Genomic DNA, 24,012 nt, shown 5'->3' with positions numbered 1-24,012 from the left:
ATTTTAGCGGATGCATTAATCGCCAATGTGTGTTATGTTCCTCCTAAAAAATGGAGTTTAGCGAAGGAGGACTTCTTTGAATTTTTGCTAACTAATTCAATAACCGATGCTTATAACCTATTGAGTGGGGACATCAAAACTCATCTAGAGCAAGTAGATCAACCTGAAATCATAGAGTTCAGGTCTTTTATTTCTTCACTAGGCTTCTTCAAATCATTCTCAATAAAAACCCACCAAAAGGGTCATCAATTAGATCTTATTACCTTTTCTTCTAAAGAACCAGTGAATCCTAAAATTTGCTAAAAACAAGCTAATTGGGCTGATTCTTTATGGTCTGATCATAGATTATATAATTTTGAATTTGACTGGCAATCAAAGACAACTCAATCTAAAAACAATGATAATAAAACAAGAAATAAAAAAATTGCATGCTAGCAGAGGTTTGATTAACCCTGTGGAACTTTGGTCCCATTATGATATAGTTTCTAAACATAATGATGAGATTGAACAATTTATGGATTCATGGATCAATACTAGTACCTATATTTTAAATGATATGGCCCCTATTAAACTGAGAAGAAAGAGATTTAGAAATTTAGATGGGTGGTTTGATTCAGATCTTTTAATGTTAAAAAGGGAACCAAGGAAATTGGAGAGAGAATAGTTAAAATCTAGAACACCAGAGCATAGAGAAGCTTGGAGGCAAAAACTGATAGATTACAAAAAAACTGACAAAGGAGAAATGAAAAAAATTTTTACACCTAAAAAATTGGCAATGTATCATCCAATAGTAGTAGCCTTTTTAAATTAGTCAATGATCTTTATGATTTAGAGGCATCATTGGTGTTTTCCCATCCTCCTAGGGGCAGATGCACCCAGAATAGATCTGAATTGGAATAATTTTACATCTGTTGACTGGCAAACCTTTAGTAAGTTCTACAATAAATATGTTAACTCATACTGTAGACTTGACAGCTGTCCTCCAAATGTTATGAAAGTTGCCCCGGTCAACTTTAAGGCCAAATTGTTGATGTGGATTAATTTCTTATTATCCATAGGGAAGTTTCCCGAGGAACAGGGTCAAATTGTGATTACACCAATTTTAAAAAAACACTAAAGAATCATCCAGCATTGCATCTAATTTTACACCTATTGCCAGTATTCCTCTGGCTACTAAGATTACATTACATTACATTACAGATTTCTATTCCGCCATTACCTTTCAGTTCAAAGCGGATTACAAAAAGAGTTATGGAAGAAGGGTTACAAAGTTAGATCAGAAATCGTTTCCAAGAGAGGGTTAAGTAGGATCAGGGGTTAGGGAAGGGATGGTAAGAAGGAGGTATTCGTGGTATTAAGCTTTATTCAGGGATTTCTTGAAGAGTATAGTTTTTATTTCCTTTCTGAACATCTTGTAGTCTGGGGTTGTTATCAATAGGTTGGAGATTTGGTTATCTATTTTTGCTGCTTGAGTGGCTAGTAGGCCGTCGTATAGTTTTTTCTGTTTTACTTCTTTGGTTGGGGGGGTAAGTGAATGGGGTGTGTGTTTTTCTATGCCTGGTAGAGGTAGTTTGGATGAGGCGGTTGTTTAGATAGATTGGGCTGTCTCCGTTTATAGTTTTAAATAGTATACAGTAGAATTTAAATTGTATTCTTTCCTGGATTGGAAGCCAATGTGAATCGATGTATGCCTCAGTAATGTGGTATGTTTCTTCAATGAGTAGATGAGTCTCAGAGCTGTATTTTGAATTGTTTGTAGTTGTTTAATCATTATTGCAGGGCAGAGGAGGTAGAGGATGTTGCAGTAGTCCAGAATACTTAGGATTAGAGATTGTACTAGGAGCTGAAACTGTGTTCTTTCGAAGAATTTTCAGACTTGTCTAAGGTTTCTCATAACTGCGAAAGATTTCTGTATTATTTTGTTTATTTGTGGTTGCATGGTGCAGCCTCTGTCAATAGTCATACCTAGTAGTTTTAGGGTGGTTTGCATAGGGTAATTGATAAAGTTGATTTCTAAGTTGGTTGTGGTTGGGACTTTGTTATTTTCTAGGAGGATGAATTTAGTTTTGTCTGGGTTGAGTTTCAGTTTGTGGTGTTCCATCCAAGTCGTAACTGTAACTAGAGTTCGGTGTAGTGTGTCAGTCATTGAGAGTTTTGGTTGGTCAAAAGGTATGAGGATGGTGATGTCATCAGCATAGCTATAAGAGGTTAGGCCTTGTTTGTTCAGGTAAACGCTGAGAGAGGCCGTATATAGGTTGAAGAGAGTAGGGGATAGTGGGGATCCTTGTGGTACGCCGCTTGGGTTGGACCAAGGTTTGGATTTTTCTTTGTCTGATTTTACTTTGTATGTTCTGGATTTTAAGAAACCTTCAAACCATGAGTATACTTTATCTGATGCCTATTGAGTCCAAGATTTGCAGTAGGATGTTATGGTCTACCAAGTCAAAATGCCGCCGTCAGGTCCAGCTGTATGAGCAGCATTTTTTTTTTCCAATGCTGAGGTGTTGCCTTGCTGTGTCAATAAGGGAGCCTAGTAGTGACTCTGTGCTGAAGTTAGTTCTGAAGCCGGATTGCGTAGGATGGAGTAAGTTATGGTCTTTGAGATAGTTGGTGAGGAGTTTGGCTACTAGTCCTTCTGTTAGTTTGATATATAGAGGTATTGAGGTGATTGGTCTGTAGTTGGATGGGTGGTCTGTTGGTCCTTTTGGGTCTTTTAGGATTGGGGTGATGATGATTTCACTGAGGTCAGTCAGGAAAATGCCGTCTGTGAGCATGGTTTGTATTCAGTGTAGGAGTAAGGTACGGAACTTAGTGCTCAGGAAGGTACAGGAAGATACAGGAAGGTTTGTTAAATGTTGAATTAGTTACATACTTGGATAAGTTTAGCATTTTGCATGAGAATCAATCTGGTTTTCGGTCAGGATTTAGTACCGAAACAATCATGGCCTCTCTGTTTGATTATTTGCATTCATTATTCAGTCAAGGTTCAAGTGTGTTAATTCTGCAGCTAGATCTGAGCAGTGCTTTTGATCATACTATTTTGTTGGATTGTTTGGAATCCATTGGAGTCACAGGTAATGTCTTGAACTGGTTTCGTGGCTTCCTGGGTAAAAGATCATACCAAGTGTTTAAAGAAGATACCTTGTCTTATCGTTGGTAAAACTCTTGTGGGGTTCCACAGGGTTCACCTCTGTCCCCCACTTTGTTTAATATTTACCTTGCTTTCTTGGGAAATTTGTTGCAAAGTTTAAAGCTCAAGGTCTACATTTATGCGGATGACATTACTATAGTCATCCCGTTAACTTGTCTGTCACTGGAGTTCATAAATTTTTTAGTGATTATTTTAAGTCAGATTGAACTTTGGATGACTGCTTATAAATTGAAATTAAATGCAGAAAAAAACTAAATTTTTTAAGCAACTCCCAACGATAAGATTAAAGAAACAACAATACACGTGAATGGGTTGACCTATAATATAGAACAATCCACTAAAATACTGGGTGTGACTCTGGATAAACATCTCACATTGGAACAACATACGGATTTATTGTTTAAAAAATATATCTCTGTGCTTTGAAAGCTTTGTACCATTAAGAAGTATTTTAACAAAACTTCCTTTCGTTTACTGATACAGTCTTCTATCTTAAGTATTCTCGATTATTGTAACATTATATATCTAGGTGCTTACAAGAAAATTTTCAAAAAATTGAGAGTTCGCCTCATTTTTGGTTTTAAAAAAATGGGAGCATATCACTCCTTTTTATTTGAAACTCCAAACTCCATTGGTTGCCGATAGTCGAGAATTCTGTTCAAATTTTCTTGTATTTGTTATAAATCAGTTTCGGGTTTGTTACCAGGTTATCTTGTGTCTCATTTTTCTTTGAGTCACACCAAAAAGACCACACATAGAGTGCACTTGTTTTCATATTCCTCGATAAAATCCTTCTCATTTCAAGCCGCTAAATTGAATGTATGTCTTGGAAAAATTATGTTAGAGGTATTTTCCTATCTTGATTTTAGAAAACTGTTAAAGAATCAACTCTTTGATAGGCTGGTATCTTAGTGCATTCTGCTTCGTTTTTTCAATCAAGTTCCTTATATTCAACTTGATGTATTTTATCTGTTCTATGTATTACTTCTTTCCCTGCCATGCCAGTATTTTCTGCATTATATTGTAAATGCTTTCTGTCTTTATCTGTTTTTAAGTCCATTATTCTAATTTGTATTTTATCTGTATCCCATGTATTAGCTCACCTTGTTGTGAACTGCCTAGAACTTTTTCGGTATGGCGGTATCTATAATAATAAAATGCTAAGCGCACATGCGCACTCTTACCGCATGCTTCCTTGATCCCTGATCTGTTGGGCTGTGGCGGTAGGAGTGCGCATGCACGCCAGACAAGCCTCCCTACTCTCCACCTTGCACAATACGGCCCAACCGGCTGAAGTTTCTTTTTAACTTAAAAGACGCTGCGGCGGCTCCTCTCACGAGCCGCTCCTGCGTTGGAGAAGGCTTCCAACAGGCGGCGATTGTGAAAGGAGCTGCCGGAAAGTTAAACAAGCAGAGGGGACCGCGGGAAGGAAAGGGAGGGGGGGGCAAGGGACTAAAGGAGCCACGGCGCTATCCTGTTGGCTCCCAGAAACAACCTACTTCTCCCGCGGCCCAGAAGACCTACCCGACAACCCCTGACATTGAGCTCAACCAGCTCCCCGTGGCCCAGCAGAGGCTCCGCGACAGAGTGCCATTTGCTTTCCAGGTGGAAAGATACAAGCAAGACAGACACCCTGCAGAAAACCCCCCAAACAAACTGAATTCTCTGTGCATCCTCAGCACACAAGCTGAAAAGATAATGAGGTAAACTATAAGTAGCACAAGGGCCTAGTTTCCAACAGGTGGAAGCAATGGAGCCCAAATCCCACCAACGCCAGATGGAAATAGAAAAGGTAAAAGGGGAAATGGGAGCCTGAATATGGATAGGTAAAAGGAAGGAAGAAGGGCTACTGCGTTCCTCGAGTGAGTACAGCTGCAACTTATCCAGCCGTTCCTCGTACGGGAGATCCTTGAGTCCCGAGACCATCCGGGTGGCCATTCTCTGGACTGACTCCAGTCTCAGCACTTCCTTACGGTAATGTAGCCTCCAGAATTGCACATAGTATTCCAGGTGGGGCCTCACCATGGATCTATACAATGGCATAATGACTTCAGACTTATGGCTGACAAAACTCCTGCATATTCAACCTATGATTTGCCTTGCCTTGGATGAAGCTTGCTCCACTTGATTGGCAGTCTTCATGTTCTCACTAATGATCATCCCTAAGTCTCGTTCTGCTTCAGTTCTTGTTAGGATCTCGCCATTAAGGGTGTAAGTCTTGCATGGATTTTGGCTGCCCAGGTGCATGACTTTGCATTTTTTGGCATTGAAGCTGAGTTGCCAGGACCTAGACCAGCACTCCAGTAGGAGTAGGTCGTGCATCATGTTGTCGGACATTGAATTTATGTCTGTTGTGCTTTTGCCCACTACATTGCTTAGTTTGGCGTCATCGGCGAATGATGTTATTTTACCTCGCAGCCCTTCTGCCAAGTCTCTTATAAAGATGTTGAATAGGATCGGGCCCAGGACCGAGCCCTGCGGCACTCCACTGATTACCTCCTTCATTTCGGAGGGGGTGCCGTTCACCACTACCCTCTGAAGCCTATCTCCAAGCCAGTTCCCAACCCATAACATTCAAAACTTTTTTCTGACTAAGAATTTGTTGAGGCACTAGAGGTCGAGAATTGGACTTAGGCCTCCCATTTTCTTTGGGATGAGAAATACCTGAAGTAGAACCCCCTGATTTCTCTGTGAGGGGGGTACTAGCTCTATGGCATTTAGTTGAAGCAGAGCCTCTATTTCTTGAAGAAGGAAGGTCTGCTGAAGGCTGAAAGAGGACTCTCTTGGAGGATGATTTAGAGGTATGGAGATAAAATGAAGAGTAACCTTTCTCAATGACTTTGAGAACCCACATGTCGGTTGTTATCAGAGTCCAATGTTGGTGATAGGTTTGCAGATGACCTGAGATAGGGAAACAGCAGATATGCCCTCGAGAAGCACATCAAAAAGACTGAGCAGGTTTTTGAGGAGCCGCAGTCTGTCTGAGCTTTCTGAGACTGCTGTGGCTTCTACTTCTTTTGTGGTGGCTGTCTAGAAACAGAAGGTTTAGTAGTATATCACCTCTACCATAACACAACATTACATTCTGCTTTTATATCACAGGACCATGAAGCTCTATGCGGTTAACAAAAGAGAAAGTTGTTACAATTGAATAGAATAACTTAGTTTCCTATATACTTGGTGAACAAATATGTTTTCAAATTCCTTCTGAAATCTAAATATATGCTGGAAGTCATGATTAAGAGATATAGGTCTTTGTCCCAGGACGCTGCCTGATAGGATAAGAGACGTTGGTGGAATTTTTTGAATTTACATCCTTTTACTGATGGAAAAATGAAAATGGCATGTGAACATCTATTATATTTACTAGTTGCCAGTGAAAATGAACTCATGAGGTAACTCGGGGCAAGATCATAAGAACATAAGATTTGCCTCTGCTGGGTCAGACAAGTGGTCCATTGCGCCCAGCAGTCCGCTCACGCGGCGGCCCTTAGGTCAAAGACCAGTGTCCTATTTGAGTCTAGCCTTACCTTCATGTGTTCTGTTCGAGTAGGAACTTATCCAACCTTTTCTTGAATTCCTGAAGGGTGCTTTCCCCTACAATAGCCTCCGGAAAAGCGTTCCAGATTTCTACCACTCTCTGGGTGAAGAAGAACTTCCTTATGTTTGTACAGAATCTATTCCCTTATAACTTTAGAGAGTGCCCTCTTGTTCTCTTCACCTTGGAGAGGGTGAACAATCTCTCTTTCTCTATTAAATGAATTCCCTTCAATATCTTGAATGTTTCGATCATGTCCCCTCTCAGTCTCCTCTTTTCAAGGGAGAAGGCACCCAGTTTCTCTAGCCTCTCATTGTACGGCAACTCCCCCAGTCCCTTAACCATTTTTGACACTCTTCTCTGGACCCTTTCGAGTAGTACTATGTCCTTTTTCATGTACGGTGACCAATTTTGGACGCAGTATTCCAGGTGGGGGCGTACCATGGCCTGGTATAACGGCATAAAAACCTTTTCAGATCTGTTCATGATCCCCTTCTTAATCATTCCTAGCATTCTGTTTGCCCTTTTCGCCGCCATTGCGCAGACGGTTTCATTGACTTGTCTACAAGTACTCCTAAGTCTCTTTCCTGAGGGCTCTCTCTGAGTATAGCACTGGACATTCTGTATTCGTGCATATGATTTTTGTTACTGACATGAATCACCTTGCACTTATCCACGTTGAATCTCATTTGCCATTTCGCAGCCCATTCCTCAAGTGTATTTATGTCTCTTTGTAGGTCTTCGCAATCCTTCTGTGTCCTGAACATGAACTGAATAAGAAGGCGTGGCAGACTGTTTTGAAGAAGTCACAGGCTTAGTCTTTGTTCTGACCAAAGAATTCCAACTCGTTTCATGCAGAGTCAATTTTTGAGTGGCTGCCTTGATGGAATCACCAAAAAGCTCATCTCCCAAGCATGGAATATTGGCTAATCTGTTCTGAAGACTGATGGTCATATCAGAAACTCTTAGCCAAGTGAGGCGTTTTATAGCCACTGACATAGCTGATGCTCTAGATGACATCTCAAAAGCACTATAGGCTGACCTTGCTATATACTGGCTAGTGTGTGAGAGTTTGCAAAATCTGATATTGCGCAAGGTGCTGTGAAGGAATATACTGGTCAAAGTTAGGCAATTGACTTACTAGTTGCTTTAAACAACAGGAAATATAGAAATTATAATTAAGGATCCTACTTGTCAGCATGGAATTCTGATAAAAGTGACGCCCAAATTTGTCCATAGTATGGACCTCACACCCCAGAGGCGCTAACGCATAAACTTTTGTATTGGAAGATTTTTTAAGGGTTGATTCTACCACTAAAGATTGATGTTAAAGTTGTGGCTTATCAAACCCTGGACAAGAAACGATTCTGTATAAGGAATCAAGTTTTCTCAGAGCTACTATAATTGTTAAAGGCGTTTCCCAACTTTTAAGAAGTGTCTCTTTAAGAATACCATTTAATGGTAACTTGAGTTTTTTTGGAGGTTCATTATAGTCCAAGTACTGTGACAATTTGACAGTTAGGGCTTTGTCTAGCTGCCTAATGTATCTAAAAGAAAGTCTTTCTGCTGGAGATGTTCTTCTAGGAGGCGTTTTCTGTGGTGACTGTTCCAAAGGAATGCCATATGACTCAGCTGCAGATAAAGTAGGTGAACAGTCTGATTCAGAATGCAAATCTGAATCATATAGAAGACTTGGAGACACTGTGCCTCAAAGAGAACCATGTCTACAAGAATATTTTTGACGTCTTCGGTACCAATCTGATGAAGACTATGAAGAGGATCAATGAATGTCTCTCTTACACTTCAAAGTATGAGATTGATGCGATGAGGAGCGATGATGTCTTGATATCGAACGCCCTCAGGAAATGTGTCGATGCTTCAAAGTAAAGGATCGATGTTTTGATGAGGAGAGTCAGTGAGACAAGCAAGAACATCAGTGTGAGGATCGATGTCTGGAAGCTGAAGAAGGACAACAGTGTCTCACAGGAGATCATTGAGGAGTTTGATGCTCCAATGGATAGTTGATAGTGGTACCTTGAGGCCTTGTAACGATATGCTCAAGCTGGGCCGATACCGAGGGAGTCGATACTAGCACCGGCAGGTAGTGCAATTTAAATATATTACCGAGCTCCCTCTTGGAGAACTCATTGAGTTTCTTACTAAAAGAAGGTACCGGTACTGCTGGCTCAATAACTTGTACCATCGGCGCAGCAGGCTATCTCAGAGTGGGTGACCTTGATGAGGATGAAATGGTATTCAGTGCTGATGAGTAAGAGAAACTAAAACACATTTCTGTAACACTGGAAGATGTAATGTGGTAGTTTGACAAACTGAACAGTAGAAAATCATCTGTATCTGATGGTATACACCCCAGAGTATTGATAGAATTAAAAAGCACATTTCTAGGTGGATCCAAGATGGATGCGAGTACCTGTGTATGAGTGAGACACTATCAGAAATAGTCCCTGTTTTACTTACCAGTACTTCTTCCAATGCCGAAAAAGGAGGGGGAAGAGCGCTGTTGGAGCCTTGCTGCGCCCAGAGACCCCACCATTGGCAACTATTGATGATTTTCTGAGGCACCTATGGCAGGAGACGAGGCACCTAAGGGAATCGCCCTTTGGAGACGCCAGCATTGAGTGATGTTGCAGTGAATGTCCTTGAGCAATCAGATTGCAGAAGGATAGCGAGGAACTCCAGAGTGACTTGTGTCAGCTAGAGAAATGGGCGGAGAAATGGCAGATGAAGTTTAATGTGAAAAAGTGCAAAGTAATGCATTTAGGCAGAAAGAACAAGGAACACGAGTATAGAATGTCAGGTGCAACTCTGGGTAAGAGCGAACAAGAAAAGGACCTGGGTGTACTGATAGATAGGACCCTGAAACCGTCAGCACAATGCGAGGCAGCAGCAAAGAAAGCAAATAGAATGTTAGGCATGATAAAGAAATGAATCACGAGTAGATAGGAGAAAGTTATAATGCCACTTTATAGGGCAATGTTCAGACCACACTTGATATACTGTGTCCAACACTGGTCTCCCTATCTAAAGAAAGATATAAAACTGCTGGAGAGGGTGCAGAGACGAGCAACAAAGCTAATAAAAGGTATGGAGAACTTGGAATACGAGGAACGACTTAAGAGACTGGGATTGTTCTCCCTTGAGAAAAGGAGATTGCGAGGGGATATGATCGAGAATTTCAAAATACTGAAAGGAATCGACAAAATAGAGCAGGAAAAAAAATTATTTACAATGTCCAATGTGACACGGACGAGAAGACATGGACTGAAGCTAAGAGGGAACAAGTCCAGGACAAATATCAGGAAGTTCTGCTTCACGCAACTAGTGGTGGACACCTGGAATGCTCTCCCAGAGGAGGTTATAAGAACATAAGAACATAAGCAGTGCCTCCGCCGGGTCAGACCATAAGTCCATCCTGCCCGGCAGTCCGCTCCCGCGGCGGCCCAAACAGGTCACGACCTGTCTGAATCACCAGAAGGGGCTCCCTTGCCATCTTGGTTTCTCATTGAAGTCCTATCTTCCCATCGTAGTCCTAATCCTCCGGTCTTGCACATGCACGACCTGTTGGGTTTCTATACTTATTACCTGGTTAGCTTTCTATACCTGTGTTACATCCCAGCACCTCTCTCAGTATCCCACGATCCCTTTATCCCTCAGGAATCCGTCCAATCCCTGTTTGAATCCCTGTACCGTACTCTGCCGGATCACTTCCTCCGGTAGCGCATTCCAAGTGTCCACGACCCTTTGGGTGAAAAAAAACTTCCTTGCATTTGTTTTGAACCTATCTCCCTTCAGTTTCTCCGAATGCCCCCTCGTACTTGTTGTCCCCTTCAGTCTGAAGAATCTGTCCCTATCCACCCTCTCTATGCCCCTCATGATCTTGAAGGTCTCTATCATATCTCCCCTGAGCCTCCTTTTTTCCTCCCCTGAGCCTCCTTTTTTTTATTGCGGAATCCACCGTTCTAGGATTTAAAAGCAAACTAGATGCACATTTCCTTACGAGAGGCATAGAGGGATATGGGTGACTAAAATTACACCAGGTGTACACCTGGCTGGGCCTCCGCGTGTGTGGATCGCCGGACTTGATGGACCGAAGGTCTGATCCAGAGATGGCAGTTCTTATGACACTGAGCCCTGACACCAGGACCCCTCCTCCTCAGCTGCAGGGAGCCAGCTTGTCGCGGGAAGAAAGTCTGTCTGAAGAGGCAGACTCTCTGTCCCAGGAGACTGTATCGGGCTAGGCATTTGAGGAGATCGTGTCTTTGGTGGAAATAGCAGTGGAGCAGAAGGAGGAGCAAGACAGACAGGAGAGAAGCCTGTTGACTGAGCAAGCTGAGTCAATGCCTGCAGGTACTTTTCTTATTTCTAAGCCAACCAACATTATCCTCAATTCTTTATGGGATCTGGTTGTTAGCCTGGGACAGACATTGGTTGCACAAGTAAAAGAATTAGAAAAGAAACTCCAGGAACAAAAAGAGGACTAAAAACCTTCAAGCAAAAAACTAATGAAACTAAAAGAAAAGTAGAAAAAATTGAAAAAGACTTCTTAGACGCAAAAACAGGTTCAGACCATACTAATTAGGGACAATACTAATTTAAGAAGAAAGGTAGATAACCTGCAGAATATGTCCCGTTCCAATAACCTTAGATTTTTGAACTTTCCTAAACCTCCATCGGTTTCAGTAAAAGAAATGCAAAATAAATACTTTTCTGAAGTATTGAATATTCCTGAGGATACTTTTCCTCCTTTTTTCTCAAATATATTACCTTCCAATGAAAACGCAAGAGGAACAACAACCTCTACCAGAACAACAGGATCAGGACTTACAGATGGATCTAACAACAGTATTGGTAACACATTTAAAGATCTAGTTAGAGACCGGCTACTTTATTAGTTATGGTGGCACTTTTATCTGATAAGAATTGGATATTGAAATTATATTTTAAGAATAGGCACAAAAAATTTCTTGAAAAGAAAATTCAGATATTCCCAGATGTGATGAAGGAGACTCAAACGTAGACGACAGTATTTGTTACTTAAGCCAGGGTGAAGTGGGGTTTTTTTGTTTTGTTTTTTAACGATACCCATACAAATGTATTGTTAAATATAGGTCTTATAATTATATATTCTTTGAACCGTCACAGTTAACAGGGTTTCTCTCTATGAAATGCCTTGAAGGGGAGATAGTAACAACCACCTAGAATAATTAGAAATGCTCCTGTAATCACTACCAGATATTCGCTTTCCTTATATTTGGATATGGGTCCATTTTTGCTTTAAATTGTCACTCAATAAGATTCTTGGATCCCCAATTTGGGATTATAGTATTGATTCAGTAATTACCGCTTTTTCTTTTACTTAGGTTGAATGATGTTGTCTTTTCAATATTTTGTACAAGAATATAGAAAAATATAGAAAAATATTGAAAAACCATAAAAACTGCCTTATTCAACAAAATTGTCACCTAAAAAAAGTATCTACATCCAACACTACAAATGCCCACTCCTGCTTTCAAATCTGAAATGTCTGACATTTTATTCTGCTGCCTTTTTAAAGACTCTGTTTGCTGTATCTTCACTGCCTGTTAAAAGACTCCATATGTTGTATCTCTCTGCCTTTGTGTAAGACTCTATAGGCTCTTTGTCAGACCCTACACGCTGTATCCCGGACTTTTTTGTAAGATTCTATATGCTTTTGTAAGTTTCTATATACTGTATACTGTATGCCGGATTTCAACACATTGTAACTTCGCTGATTGTCCAGCTCTCTTCGGTGTGAACTGCCTAGAAGTCTCACGACTATGGCGGTATAGAAGAATAACGTTATTATTATTATTAATTTGTTCAAATATAAATAAATAAATTTTTAAAAAAGCACATTCCTAAACTGTCTAATGCAACTCCCAGGACAAAACAAAGAACCAACAATGACCTATTTGTACTTGAAACTAAATAGTTTAAACTATGACCTATCTATATAAATAGTAGTTATACTTATCTACCTGTACTAGAAACCCTATTGTATGTCTGTGTCAAACTGTTCATTGTAACTTCCTGAGTTACTGACCCAACCTCTTGTAATGTAATCCAACCTGGAACTGAATAAGAACATAAGAATTTGCCACTGCTGGGTCAGATCAGTGGTCCATCATGCCCAGCAGTCTGCTCCCGCGGTGGCCCCCAGGTCAAAGACCAGTGCCCTGAGATCAGCCTTACCTGCTTACGTTCTGGTTCAACTGGAACCCGTCCAACTTTGTCTTAAATCCCTGGAGGGTGTTTTCTCCTATAATAGCCTCCGGAAGAGCGTTCCAGTTTTCCACCAATCTCTGGGTGAAGAAGAACTTCCTTACTTTTGTAAGGAATCTATCCCCTTTCAACTTTAGAGAGTGCCCTCTCGTTCTCCCTACCTTGGAGAGGGTGAACAACCTGTCTTTATCTACTAAGTCTATTCCCTTCAGTATCTTGAATGTTTCTATCATGTCCCCTCTTAGTCTCCTCTTTTCAAGGGAGAAGACACCCAGTTTCTTTAATCTCTCACTGTACGGCAACTCCTCCAGCCCCTATACCATTTTAGTCGCTCTTCTCTGGACCCTTCGAGTAGTACCATGTCCTTCTTCATGTACGGTGAACAGTGCTGGATGCAGTACTCCAGGTGGGGGCCCACCATGGCCTGGTACAGTGGCATGACAACCCTCTCCGAGCTGTTTGTGATTCCCTTCTTAATCATTCCCAGCATTCTGTTTGCCCTTTTCGCTGCCACCGCAAATTGCGCGGACAGCTTCATCGTCTTGTCGACCAGTACTCCCAATTCTCTTTCCTGGGGGGGTCTCTCCAAGTACCGCCCCGGACATCCTGTATTCATGCATAAGATTTTTGTTACCGACATGCATCACCTTACACTTATCCACGTTAAACCTCATCTGCCATGTCGCGGCCCATTTCTCGAGTGTGTTTATGTCACGTTGCAGATGTTCGCAATCCTGTGCCTTCACTACTCTGAATAACTTCATGTCATCCGCAAATTTAATCACCTCACTTGTCGTACCAATTTCCAGATCGTTTATAAATATGTTGAAGAGCACGGGTCCAAGCACCGAACCCGAATAGAAAACCTGATTAACATAACATAAATTGTATTTTACATTTATGATTATGAATGTTAAGTTGCTAACCTTATTGAATTATTACAAATGGTGAGTTACAAATTTCTTAAAATAAAGTAATTTATACAGAAGTGCTTGGCAAATATCTGAGATGAAGAGGTTAATTTGTATTAGTTAGTAGGCGACTAGCATAGTTTTAAAGCATATGGTTTATTTTCAGACAATACATACCTTTGCCAGAGACTAATTACTATATAGCCATTTGATGATGACAATCTAAGTCTTGTTATGATATTGCCTTTGGATGTCATATAATACTGTGTAAGATGCAGGGCTTGCCAAAGTTAAAGGACACCCTAGGCCAGTGGTCTTCATTAGTTTTTAAGCTGTGGCCACTTTGGGTTCCAATTTTTTAAGTTTCATTTATTCTTGATATACTGCATTACATATGGAATCAATTCCGTTTACATAGTATTTGGTTATGACAGTTGGAAATTTGAGAAAGAGAAGAAACTGAAATAAAGGAAATTGTGAACTACAATAATTAATAGGAAAGAGGAGGAATAGTAGAGGTAAAGATGTACTGTACGGTTAAGAATGGTGGCATCTTGGGTGGGTCCAGTAAGGGATAAAGGGAAGTGATGTTATCCGAATGCAGATTGGCAAAAAAAAAATAAAAAGTCATTCGAATGCATCCTTAAATAGAAAGGATTTTAGTAATGTCTTAAGTTTGGCTAATGAGGTTTCAAGCCTAAGTTGGAGGGGAAGCGCGTTCCCAGCTGTAGATTCTGTTACAGGGAAAATAATGAGCTGAAGGAAAGCCAACAAATATCTTCCCATGCAGGGCCAAAACACTACTGACCAGTGTGTCAACGATATTCATCCCCACCAGCCCACCTTCAAACCTCAAAGGTAGTATCCTCAAACTTGTTAGTGTTTCCAAATGTATTCTGTTTTTTTCTGTTGAGAAATGCCTTGTCTTTCAAGCATATGGCTCTTCCCTACCCACTTTCTGACCTGAGCCTGGGATGAGAGGTAGAGTAACTGAAAGAAAACCAGAAAGAAAATGCCATTGGCCCCTAGGCCTTGCATTGACTGCCCTAGACAAACCTTCAACCCTGGCCACCCTCTATCCCCCAGCAGCTTAAAGTCTTTATTACTTCCCCCTTCCCCTGGGTGTTCTGCATCTCCCTTTCCCTACTCTACCTTCCCCTCAGTTGGTCAGCAACTCATCTCATCTTCCATATTCCCACCCCACACACAGCATCTTTCCCCTTTCCTCTCCCCTTACAGGCTGCTGCTGATTTCCACCTACCTTCTCCTTTCTGGTCCTGAGCTTTAAAAATATAGAGTACTACAAAGTTCCTTTAAGTACAGGCCTGCATTGAAGTGCTGCAATGTCCTGCCCTCCATCAATAGAAAATCCATTTCAGAGGGGGGCAGGACTGGGCAATGCTTTAGTGCAGGCCTGTGCTTACAAGGCCCTTCCAGCATTCTACCTTCCCTGGGTGGTGCAGGAGGTGGTAGGTGGCATGGATGAGGACTGCATGCCCAGGAAGGGAAAGCTCTTGCCCTCCAAATCTTACCATCCTAGTCTGGCTCAGTGGCAGGGTCAAGACTGGTAGAATTTCAGATTTATAGACAACATACATTTGTGTACCATTTACATGCTGATTGAAATTCAGATGTCAGCTGTACTTTGCATGTTCAAAATTAAAAAATAAAGTTAAAAAGTACAACATGGATAATATTATTATGAAACTTTTTTTATTGGTAAATAGAATAACAACTCACAGCCACAGAACACAGAAAAGGATTGTAACATTTCCAATAACAGTCAAAGGAGGGCCACCTCCCCCCCAAAGAGGACTGGACTCTGATGTCCTCTCAGGGAACGAAGAGACCCAAACACCCCCCAACAGGCCCGTACCCCCCCCTGTTACCCCCCAAACCCCTCCTCCCCCCTACCCCAACAGAAAAGAATCCCAGGTCAGACAGGTGGTGCAGAATACAGTTGCAATCTATTCACAATTTGACTACGACTTCGCGGCGGCAAACTGTCCAAGTAAGGAGACCAAGTGTGAATAAAATCACTGCTCTTACGACGAGAGGAACAAGCCAGCCGGGCCTCCCAACACAGCAACTCATGTAGTTTGTTTCTCCAATACCAAAAGGAGGGAGGAACATCAGCCAGCCAATGATTCAAGATACACTTCTTCCCTAAAATATAACATTTGCTCAAAAACAATTTTTCAGCAGAAGAAAAAACAGAAAAGGCAGGGAAGTGAGCAAACAACATGTGATAGACAGAAAGAGGGACAGGAACCCGAAGAAGGCCCTGCAGGAAGGAGGCCAAAGCCCCCCAAAAACCCTGTATACTCTCACAACTCCAAAAGCCATGAAAGTAAGAATTCACTTCAGTGTTACAGGTGAGACAAATCTGGGTATCCACACAAACAGAGGCTACTTATGAAATCATAACCTCAAGGCAGATCAGTTTGTACGTAATAAAGTTCTTACCTAATGGTCCATTTAAATACACCAATATGATGTCCAGCCCACAAAATCTTATGAAGAACATACAGTAGAAAAAAGCCCCAGGTCTGATTTAAAAGCTTTCAGTATGACTGTACATTGGATATGAATGTGATTTCATTTGAAACAAAACCAGAAATGTTAATGAAATGAGCAGATTAATGACATTTCACATTTTGTTTCAATTTTTTTTAAACAAAATGAAATTAAAAAACTAAATTTTGTTCCTTTAAAAAAATGATGCCAGCTCCTGATGCAAAAATCTCCCTTTTGGGCCTTACCTCAATCTCTTCATCATCTCTCTTCATGGAATAGAAAAGATCGTTGGTTGTTCCTGACCCACTGGTACAGCAATTGAAGAAGGCACCAGTAGACCAAGAATGACAGCATGTTCCCATACAACATAAATTAGCAATGCCCCTTGTATCAGTCCCATTTTCAACTGCTGCACTGGCAGAGCAGGAATGACCATGGATCGCTCCTGCTCCATGAAGTGATCAGTAAGGTAAATGGTCCTTGGGAAAAAGGAAAACAGAAGGGCACAAAGAGTTTTTATAGCATGGTGGCAGATATCTAGCATTTTTCTCCATTTTTTGAAATTTTATTTTGTTGTTTAGTTTTAACTTAATAAAAAACAAAAAATGGAAATGAAACAGTTTGTCAGGAATGGAGAAGAGGAGCAATGATCCTACTGTGGTTGGCCGATAAATAAAAAAACTCCATTAGTTAGAGAAACTTCTCCATCCCTTCTCTCACCCCTCTGCCTTCCCTCTTCACAGCAGTGTCAGATCATGCTACTTCAAGCATGGGTGGCAGTACGGAAATTGAAGGTGCACAAAATGTCCAGCCCTGTTCACATGTATTCAGTTCAGAACAAAATAGTTTTCATTGGGTTACAAAATCAGTGATTTGTGGTAAGGTATTCATGTGTCTTGTGCAAGGCAGTTCACCAAAGCCTAAAAGGTATTTATCTACTGCATTTCATAGATACTGTATATGATTTACTTCACTCATAAAATATTAGGAGATGGATTAAAAATATCCTTTAACCGTAACAGTACCTTCAGAAAGTTTTGCAGTGCATCACAAATAGTAGCCATCGGGGGTGTTTCAAACAAGGCAGAAGCTGTTTTTCTTTCCAGCCATCCAAGGTTAGCAATCTGAGGAGAAATGGCAATAATATATACAAATGTGAACATGTACTTTGAAGAACATGACAAATCAGCTGCAATATCCAAAACAAAAAAAACAAAAGAAGAGGCAGAGCAGAGATTTTGGAGCCCATCCTGCCAGCTGCTGAATAGTGATATTGCTGTCTGGCTCAGTGAACTTTCACAAAATTCAATAGCTGGGTTTGCAGTGCAAGAAATCTGTGTTGCCAGCCTATATTGAAAATGGAAAGAAAATAAAACTACTGGATTCCACAGAATCAATTTAAAGGAAGATACACAGAAGTGTAAAAACTCCACAGCACAAATTTGAAGGCAGGGAGCGTAGCAGACACTACTAGGGTGAAGGCACTTGCTTAGGTATGTCACTGAAATCTCAACACAGAAAATGTTCCAAACAAGCAAGCACTAGATTCACAGCTAGCTTGCAAAATCCATTACAGCATCATCAGGGAGCATACAATAAGTCATTTTATCCCTAACAAATTCATCTGATTCAAATTAAAACTTGAAAGACCACATATCCAACAAATGCTAATGTGTAAACAAAAATAACGTTCATAATAAAAACAATGCAGACATAGCACAGTTACTTACCTTAACAGGTGTTATCCAGGGACAGCAGGCATATATTCTCACAGATGGGTAATGTCATCCTCAGACATGGTATGGACAGTGCAAAAGTGTACTGTCACTTTCAACTTCTTCAAAAGTCTTGAGACTGCCTGTACCAGTGCCTTCCCCACCTATCAGTTCAAGGGACCATCAATTCAGTAAAAAAAGCTAAGAAGTCAACTAGGGAAGATGGGAGGGTTGTGAGAATATCTACCTGCTGTTCTTGGATAACACCTGTTAAAGGTAAGTAACTGCTTTATCCCAGTACAAGCAGGCAGCATATTCTCACAGATGGGACTCCTCAGCTAATATGGAAGGGATGGAAGGAAGTTGGCATCTAAACAGAGAATAAATTTTGTATAACTGCTTGGCTGAACTGACTATCCTATCTGGAATGATTCTCCAGACAGTGAAAGTATACAGTGAGGACCAGGTTGCTACTTTACAGATGTCCTCATTGAAAATGGAATGTAGATAAGCTACTGAAGATGCCATTGTTCTAATTTTATGTGATGTAATATTACCTTCCAGTGTTAGTCCAGCCCGAGCATAGCAGAAGGAGATACAGTCCACCAACCATGTAGAGATTGTTCTTTGGTTATAGGAGTTCCCAGCCTGTTAGGATTGAATGACAGGAATAGTTGAGTGGAAGTTCTATGAGGCTTGGTCTGATCCAGATAGTAAGCCAAAGAACATTTATAGTCCAATGTGTGGAGTGCAGCTTCACCAGGATAGGAATGTGGTCTTGGGAAGAAGATAGGTAGAACTGGTTGAGATGAATGTCCGAAACTACTTTAGGCAGGAATTTAGGATGTGTACAAAAGAGGTGGATCTGAGAGGAGTGCCTGAAGTTCCCTAACTCAGCGTGCGGAAGGGATGTCAATTAAGAAAACTACTTTCCAAGTAAGGTGCTTGAGAAATGAAGTCACGAGTGGTTCAAATGGAAGCTTCATCAAAGTAGAGATTATAACAATGAAGTCCCAGTTTGATTGGAGGTTCAAAATGAAATAGACCTTTCATGAACCTGGAAACCAGCAGTTGTGTAGCCAGAGGTTTATTGTTCAGAGGCATATGTCCTTTTTCTAGAAATAAAATTATTGAGGTAAGTACCTAAATTTCCCTTCTGGTGCAAAGGACATGAGTCCTGACAGCAGGTGACATGCCAAGCAATCTCCTGTGTCTAGGACGGGACAGATGAGCCCGTCATTAACATTGAGGACCCAAAAGCGGTATACTCTCTCACTGCCACATCCACCCTATAAAACTTTGTACATGTATGGAAAGTGGACCATGTGATTGCTCTACAATTTCTTCAGGAAGAATTGCCCAAGAAGATGCCACACTTCAAGTAGAGTGTGCCAAAAGTATTTCCTACCAGACAGGAATCTAACCCCCCCCCCCCTTTGTGTTTCCCTTTTATTCTTTCTTTTCTATCAAATACTGTATTTCTTTTCCCACTTCTCCTTGACCATGTTTGTATGTCCTTGTCATTGTGATATCCCGAGTAATTTTATATTTTAGCGTTTTTAATTATGCACATCGCTTAGACAATATTTAAGTTATATATCAAATTTTAATAAACTTGGAAACTCTCAAGGCCAATGTACGCCAATGAGATAGCTATTCAAATCCATCTGAAGATGGTAGCCTTAGATGTTGGCTTGCATAGCCTCGCAGCATTGGTTAAGACAAAAAGATGATCTGAAAGATGAAACTCATTGGTTACTTCCAGGTATTGAAAAAGACTTCTCTGTACATCCAGCAAGTTCACCACTTTGTCCTTTCTCTTGGAACCCGTAGTTTGGATGGCAGGTGGTTTGGTGCATTCCAAATAGAAAGCCAAAGCGCGTTTACAGTCCAGAGTATGAAGAGCAACTTCTCCAGGATGAGAATGAGGCTTTGGAAAGAACAATGGATTGGTTGAGATGAAATTCAGAGACCACTTTAGGAAGGAATTTCGGATGAGTGCGAAGAACCACCTTGTCATGATGGAACACTGTAAAAGGTGGATCCGCAACTAACGCTTGGAGCTCACTGACCCGTCGAGCGGAAGCGAGGCCAATGAGAAATACCACTTTCCAAGTGAGATACTTCAGATGAGCCTTGTCCATTGGTTCAAATGGGAGGAGAGAAGCTGATATGCACGGACGGAGAGAGGGACCTTGGGGTGATAGTGTCCGAAGATCTAAAGGCGAAAAAACAGTGTGATAAGGCAGTGGCTGCTGCCAGAAGGATTCTGGGCTGTATAAAGAGAGGCGTAGTCAGTAGAAGGAAGAAGGTGTTGATGCCCCTGTACAGGTCATTGGTGAGGCCCCACTTGGAGTATTGTGTTCAGTTTTGGAGACCGTATCTGGCGAAAGACATAAGAAGACTTGAGGCGGTCCAGAGGAGGGCGACGAAAATGATAGGAGGCTTGCGCCAGAAGACGTATGAGGAGAGACTGGAAGACCTGAATATGTATACCCTAGAGGAAAGGAGAGACAGGGGAGATATGATTCAGACGTTCAAATACTTAAAGGGTATTAACGTAGAACAAAATCTTTTCCAGAGAAAGGAAAAAGGTAAAACCAGAGGACATAATTTGAGGTTGAGGGGTGGTAGATTCAGGGGCAATGTTAGGAAATTCTACTTTACGGAGAGGGTGGTGGATGCCTGGAATGCGCTCCCGAGAGAGGTGGTGGAGAGTAAAACTGTGACTGAGTTCAAAGAAGCGTGGGATGAACACAGAAGATTTAGAATCAGAAAATAATATTAAATATTGAACTAGGCCAGTTACTGGGCAGACTTGCACGGTCTGTGTCTGTATATGGCCGTTTGGTGGAGGATGGGCTGGGGAGGGCTTCAATGGCTGGGAGGGTGTAGATGGGCTGGAGTAAGTCTTAACAGAGATTTTGGCAGTTGGAACTCAAGCACAGTACCGGGTAAAGCTTTGGATTCTCGCCCAGAAATAGCTAAGAAGAAAAAAAAAAAAAAAAAAAAAAAAAAAATTTAAATTGAATCAGGTTGGGCAGACTGGATGGACCATTCGGGTCTTTATCTGCCGTCATCTACTATGTATGTTAAATGGAGGTTTCATCAGCTGAGTAAGAACAATATTGAGGTCCCAAACCACAGGAGGCGGTTTGAGAGGAGGTTTGACATTGAAAAGTCCTTCCATGAATCTGGAAACCACAGAATGAGCAGAGAGAGGTTTCCCTTCAACAGGCTGATGGAAAGCAGCAATTGCACTAAGATGGACTCATATCGATGTAGATTTGAGGCCAGAATGAGAAAGGTGCAACAGATAGTCCAAAACTGAAGATAAGGAGGAATGTTGAGGCTCCTTATGATGAGAAAAACACCAAGTAGAAAATCTAGTCCATTTTTGGTGATAGCATTGTCTAGTAGTAGGCTTCCGTGAAGTTTCCAAAACTTTGTGCGAAACTGGACAACATTCTGGGGAAAAAGCAGGTACTTTAGAAAAGACAGTCTACACCTCACCAAGCAGGGAGCGAGAGTCCTAGCTGAGAACATGAAGAAGTTCATTGAGAAGGCTTTAAATTAAAGAGCAGGGGAGAGCCGACAGTCGACAACCAGTCGATGGCCCGGACACCAGGATATCCGAAAGAAGAAACTTCAAAAGACCACACAGCTATAGGGGAAGAACAAGATGAAACTACGGGAGGCGATGAAAATGAAAAAGATCAAGTGGATACAAAAAGTGGTGGGAGAACCACTAAATCCAGGAAATTAGCACGAACAGATCTTAAATGTATGTATACAAATGCTAGAAGCTTAAGAAACAAAATGGGCGAACTGGAAGAACTAGCAAGAAATAAACAACTGGATATCATAGGAATAACAGAAACGTGGTGGAATGAAGAAAATGTATGGGACACGGCATTACAAGGATATAAACTATACAGAAGAGATAGGATTGGGCAAAAAGGGGGAGGCATTGCCCTGTACGTCCAGGAGGAAATAGAGTCTGTTAGAGAGGGGGGATGGAAGCAAATAGTAAACTAGAGTCCCTCTGGATAAAGATTTCTGGACAAAAAGAAGCAGATATACAAATTGGCCTCTATTATCGACCACCAGGAGAGACTGAAGAAACAGACAAAGAAATGATGGAGGAAATTCACAGTGGATGTAAATCAGGAAATGTAAACGATCATGGGGGACTTTAACTTTCCGGGGATAGACTGGAAACTGGGAACATCAATCTGCGGCAGAGAGACAAAATTCCTGGAGATGATAGGAGATTGTTTCCTTGAACAAATGGTGGGAGAACCGACAAGAGGAAACGCAATCCTGGACTTGGTTATAAATGGCATTACTGGAAGGACGGCAGATGTAGAAGTTACAGCCCTGCTGGGGACAAGTGATCACAATATGATCAATTTTACCATTGGCATCGGAAAAGGGAAACCAATCAAGACTAAAACCACAACCTTTAACTTCAAAAAAGGAAATTACGACAGCATGAGAACCATGGTTAAAAACGGCTCAAGAAGGGCAAAGCAGAAATCCATTCAGTTAAACAAGCATGGTCTCTACTGAAAAACACCATCATTGAAGCTCAGAATCTTTACATACCGAAGATATCCAAAGGAAGGCGAAAAAAGAACAAAGGAGAACCAGCTTGGTTATCCAAAGAGGTGAAGGTTGCAGTAAGGGAGAAGAGGAACTCGTTTAAAAAATGGAAACAGGAAAAAACGACGGAGGCCTGGAACTGTCACAAAATCAACCAGAGAAAGTGTCATAAAGCGGTTATACAAGCCAAAAAAGACTATGAAGAAAAGATAGTGCAAGAAAACAAAAACTTTAAGCCCTTTTTTAGATATATAAAAGGGAAGAAACCAGCAAGAGAAACTGTGGGCCCTCTCAACGACCAAGGAATGATAGGGTCAATCAAAGAAGACAAACAGGTTGCTGATAGGTTAAATTCATTCTTTGCCTCTGTCTTCACAAACGAGGACACTACAACAATGCCAGACACTGGGAGGGTATTCACCGGAGGCATAGAGGAGAGCCTAACATCAATAAATGTGGAGTTGGACCAGATTTACTTTCAGATTGACAAACTAAAAAGTGATAAATCCCCTGGACCGGACGGGATTCACCCGAGAGTTTTAAAGGAACTTAAGATAGAAATTGGGGAACTACTACAATCTTTAGCTAACATGTCAATTAGAACCGGGCAAGTACCAGACGACTGGAGGATAGCAAATGTCATCCCAATTTTCAAAAAAGGATCAAGAGGTGAACCAGGAAACTACAGACCGGTGAGTCTCACATTGGTCCCTGGGAAGATAATCGAAACACTAATTAAGGACCGCATTGTACAACACTTGGATAAGCACAACCTAATGAGAAATAGTCAACACGGCTTCAGGAAAGGGAGGTCATGTTTGACAAATTTACTTCAATTTTTTGAGAAGGTTAACAAGCAAATAGATAGTGGAGATCCAGTGGACATAATTTACTTGGACTTCCAAAACGCGTTTGACAAGGTTCCGCACGCAAGGCTCATGAGTAAACTATTAAGTCATGGAATAGGAGGAGAAGTGTACGGATGGATCGGAAATTGGTTAGAGAACAGAACGCAGAGGGTAACCATAAATGGGAAATTCTCGGAATGAGAAAAGGTGACCAGCGGCGTGCCCCAGGGCTCGTTCCTTGGTCCCATTTTGTTCAATATTTTTATAAATGACCTGGAAGAAGAAACAACCTGTAATATAATCAAGTTTGCGGATGATACAAAACTTTGTCGGGCGGTTGGCTCTCAAAAGGACTGTGAAGATCTTCAGAAAGATCTAAATCAGCTGGAAACGTGGGCGATAAAGTGGCAGATGAGTTTTAACATAGACAAATGCAAGGTGATGCATCTGGGAAAGAAAAACA

At 41.3% G+C, this 24,012-nt stretch overlaps 1 protein-coding gene across 11 annotated transcripts in view; it reads right to left on the bottom strand.

The window, feature by feature from the left end:
- The window catches only part of RMDN3 (regulator of microtubule dynamics 3), a 219,132-nt gene that overhangs the window by 28,347 nt on the left and 166,773 nt on the right, over positions 1-24,012 (bottom strand). For all 11 annotated transcript variants that reach the window (XM_033952294.1, XM_033952295.1, XM_033952296.1 and 8 more), the window contains one exon: positions 17,407-17,505. In XM_033952294.1, coding sequence (XP_033808185.1) covers positions 17,407-17,505 — 99 coding nt within the window. The remainder of the gene's footprint in view (positions 1-17,406; positions 17,506-24,012) is intronic.

Source organism: Geotrypetes seraphini, chromosome 7 (genome assembly GCF_902459505.1).
Source record: "Geotrypetes seraphini chromosome 7, aGeoSer1.1, whole genome shotgun sequence".
NCBI lineage: Eukaryota > Metazoa > Chordata > Amphibia > Gymnophiona > Dermophiidae > Geotrypetes > Geotrypetes seraphini.
The sequence above is the reverse complement of the archived record's forward strand: the minus strand, read 5'-3'. Positions and strand labels throughout refer to the sequence as shown.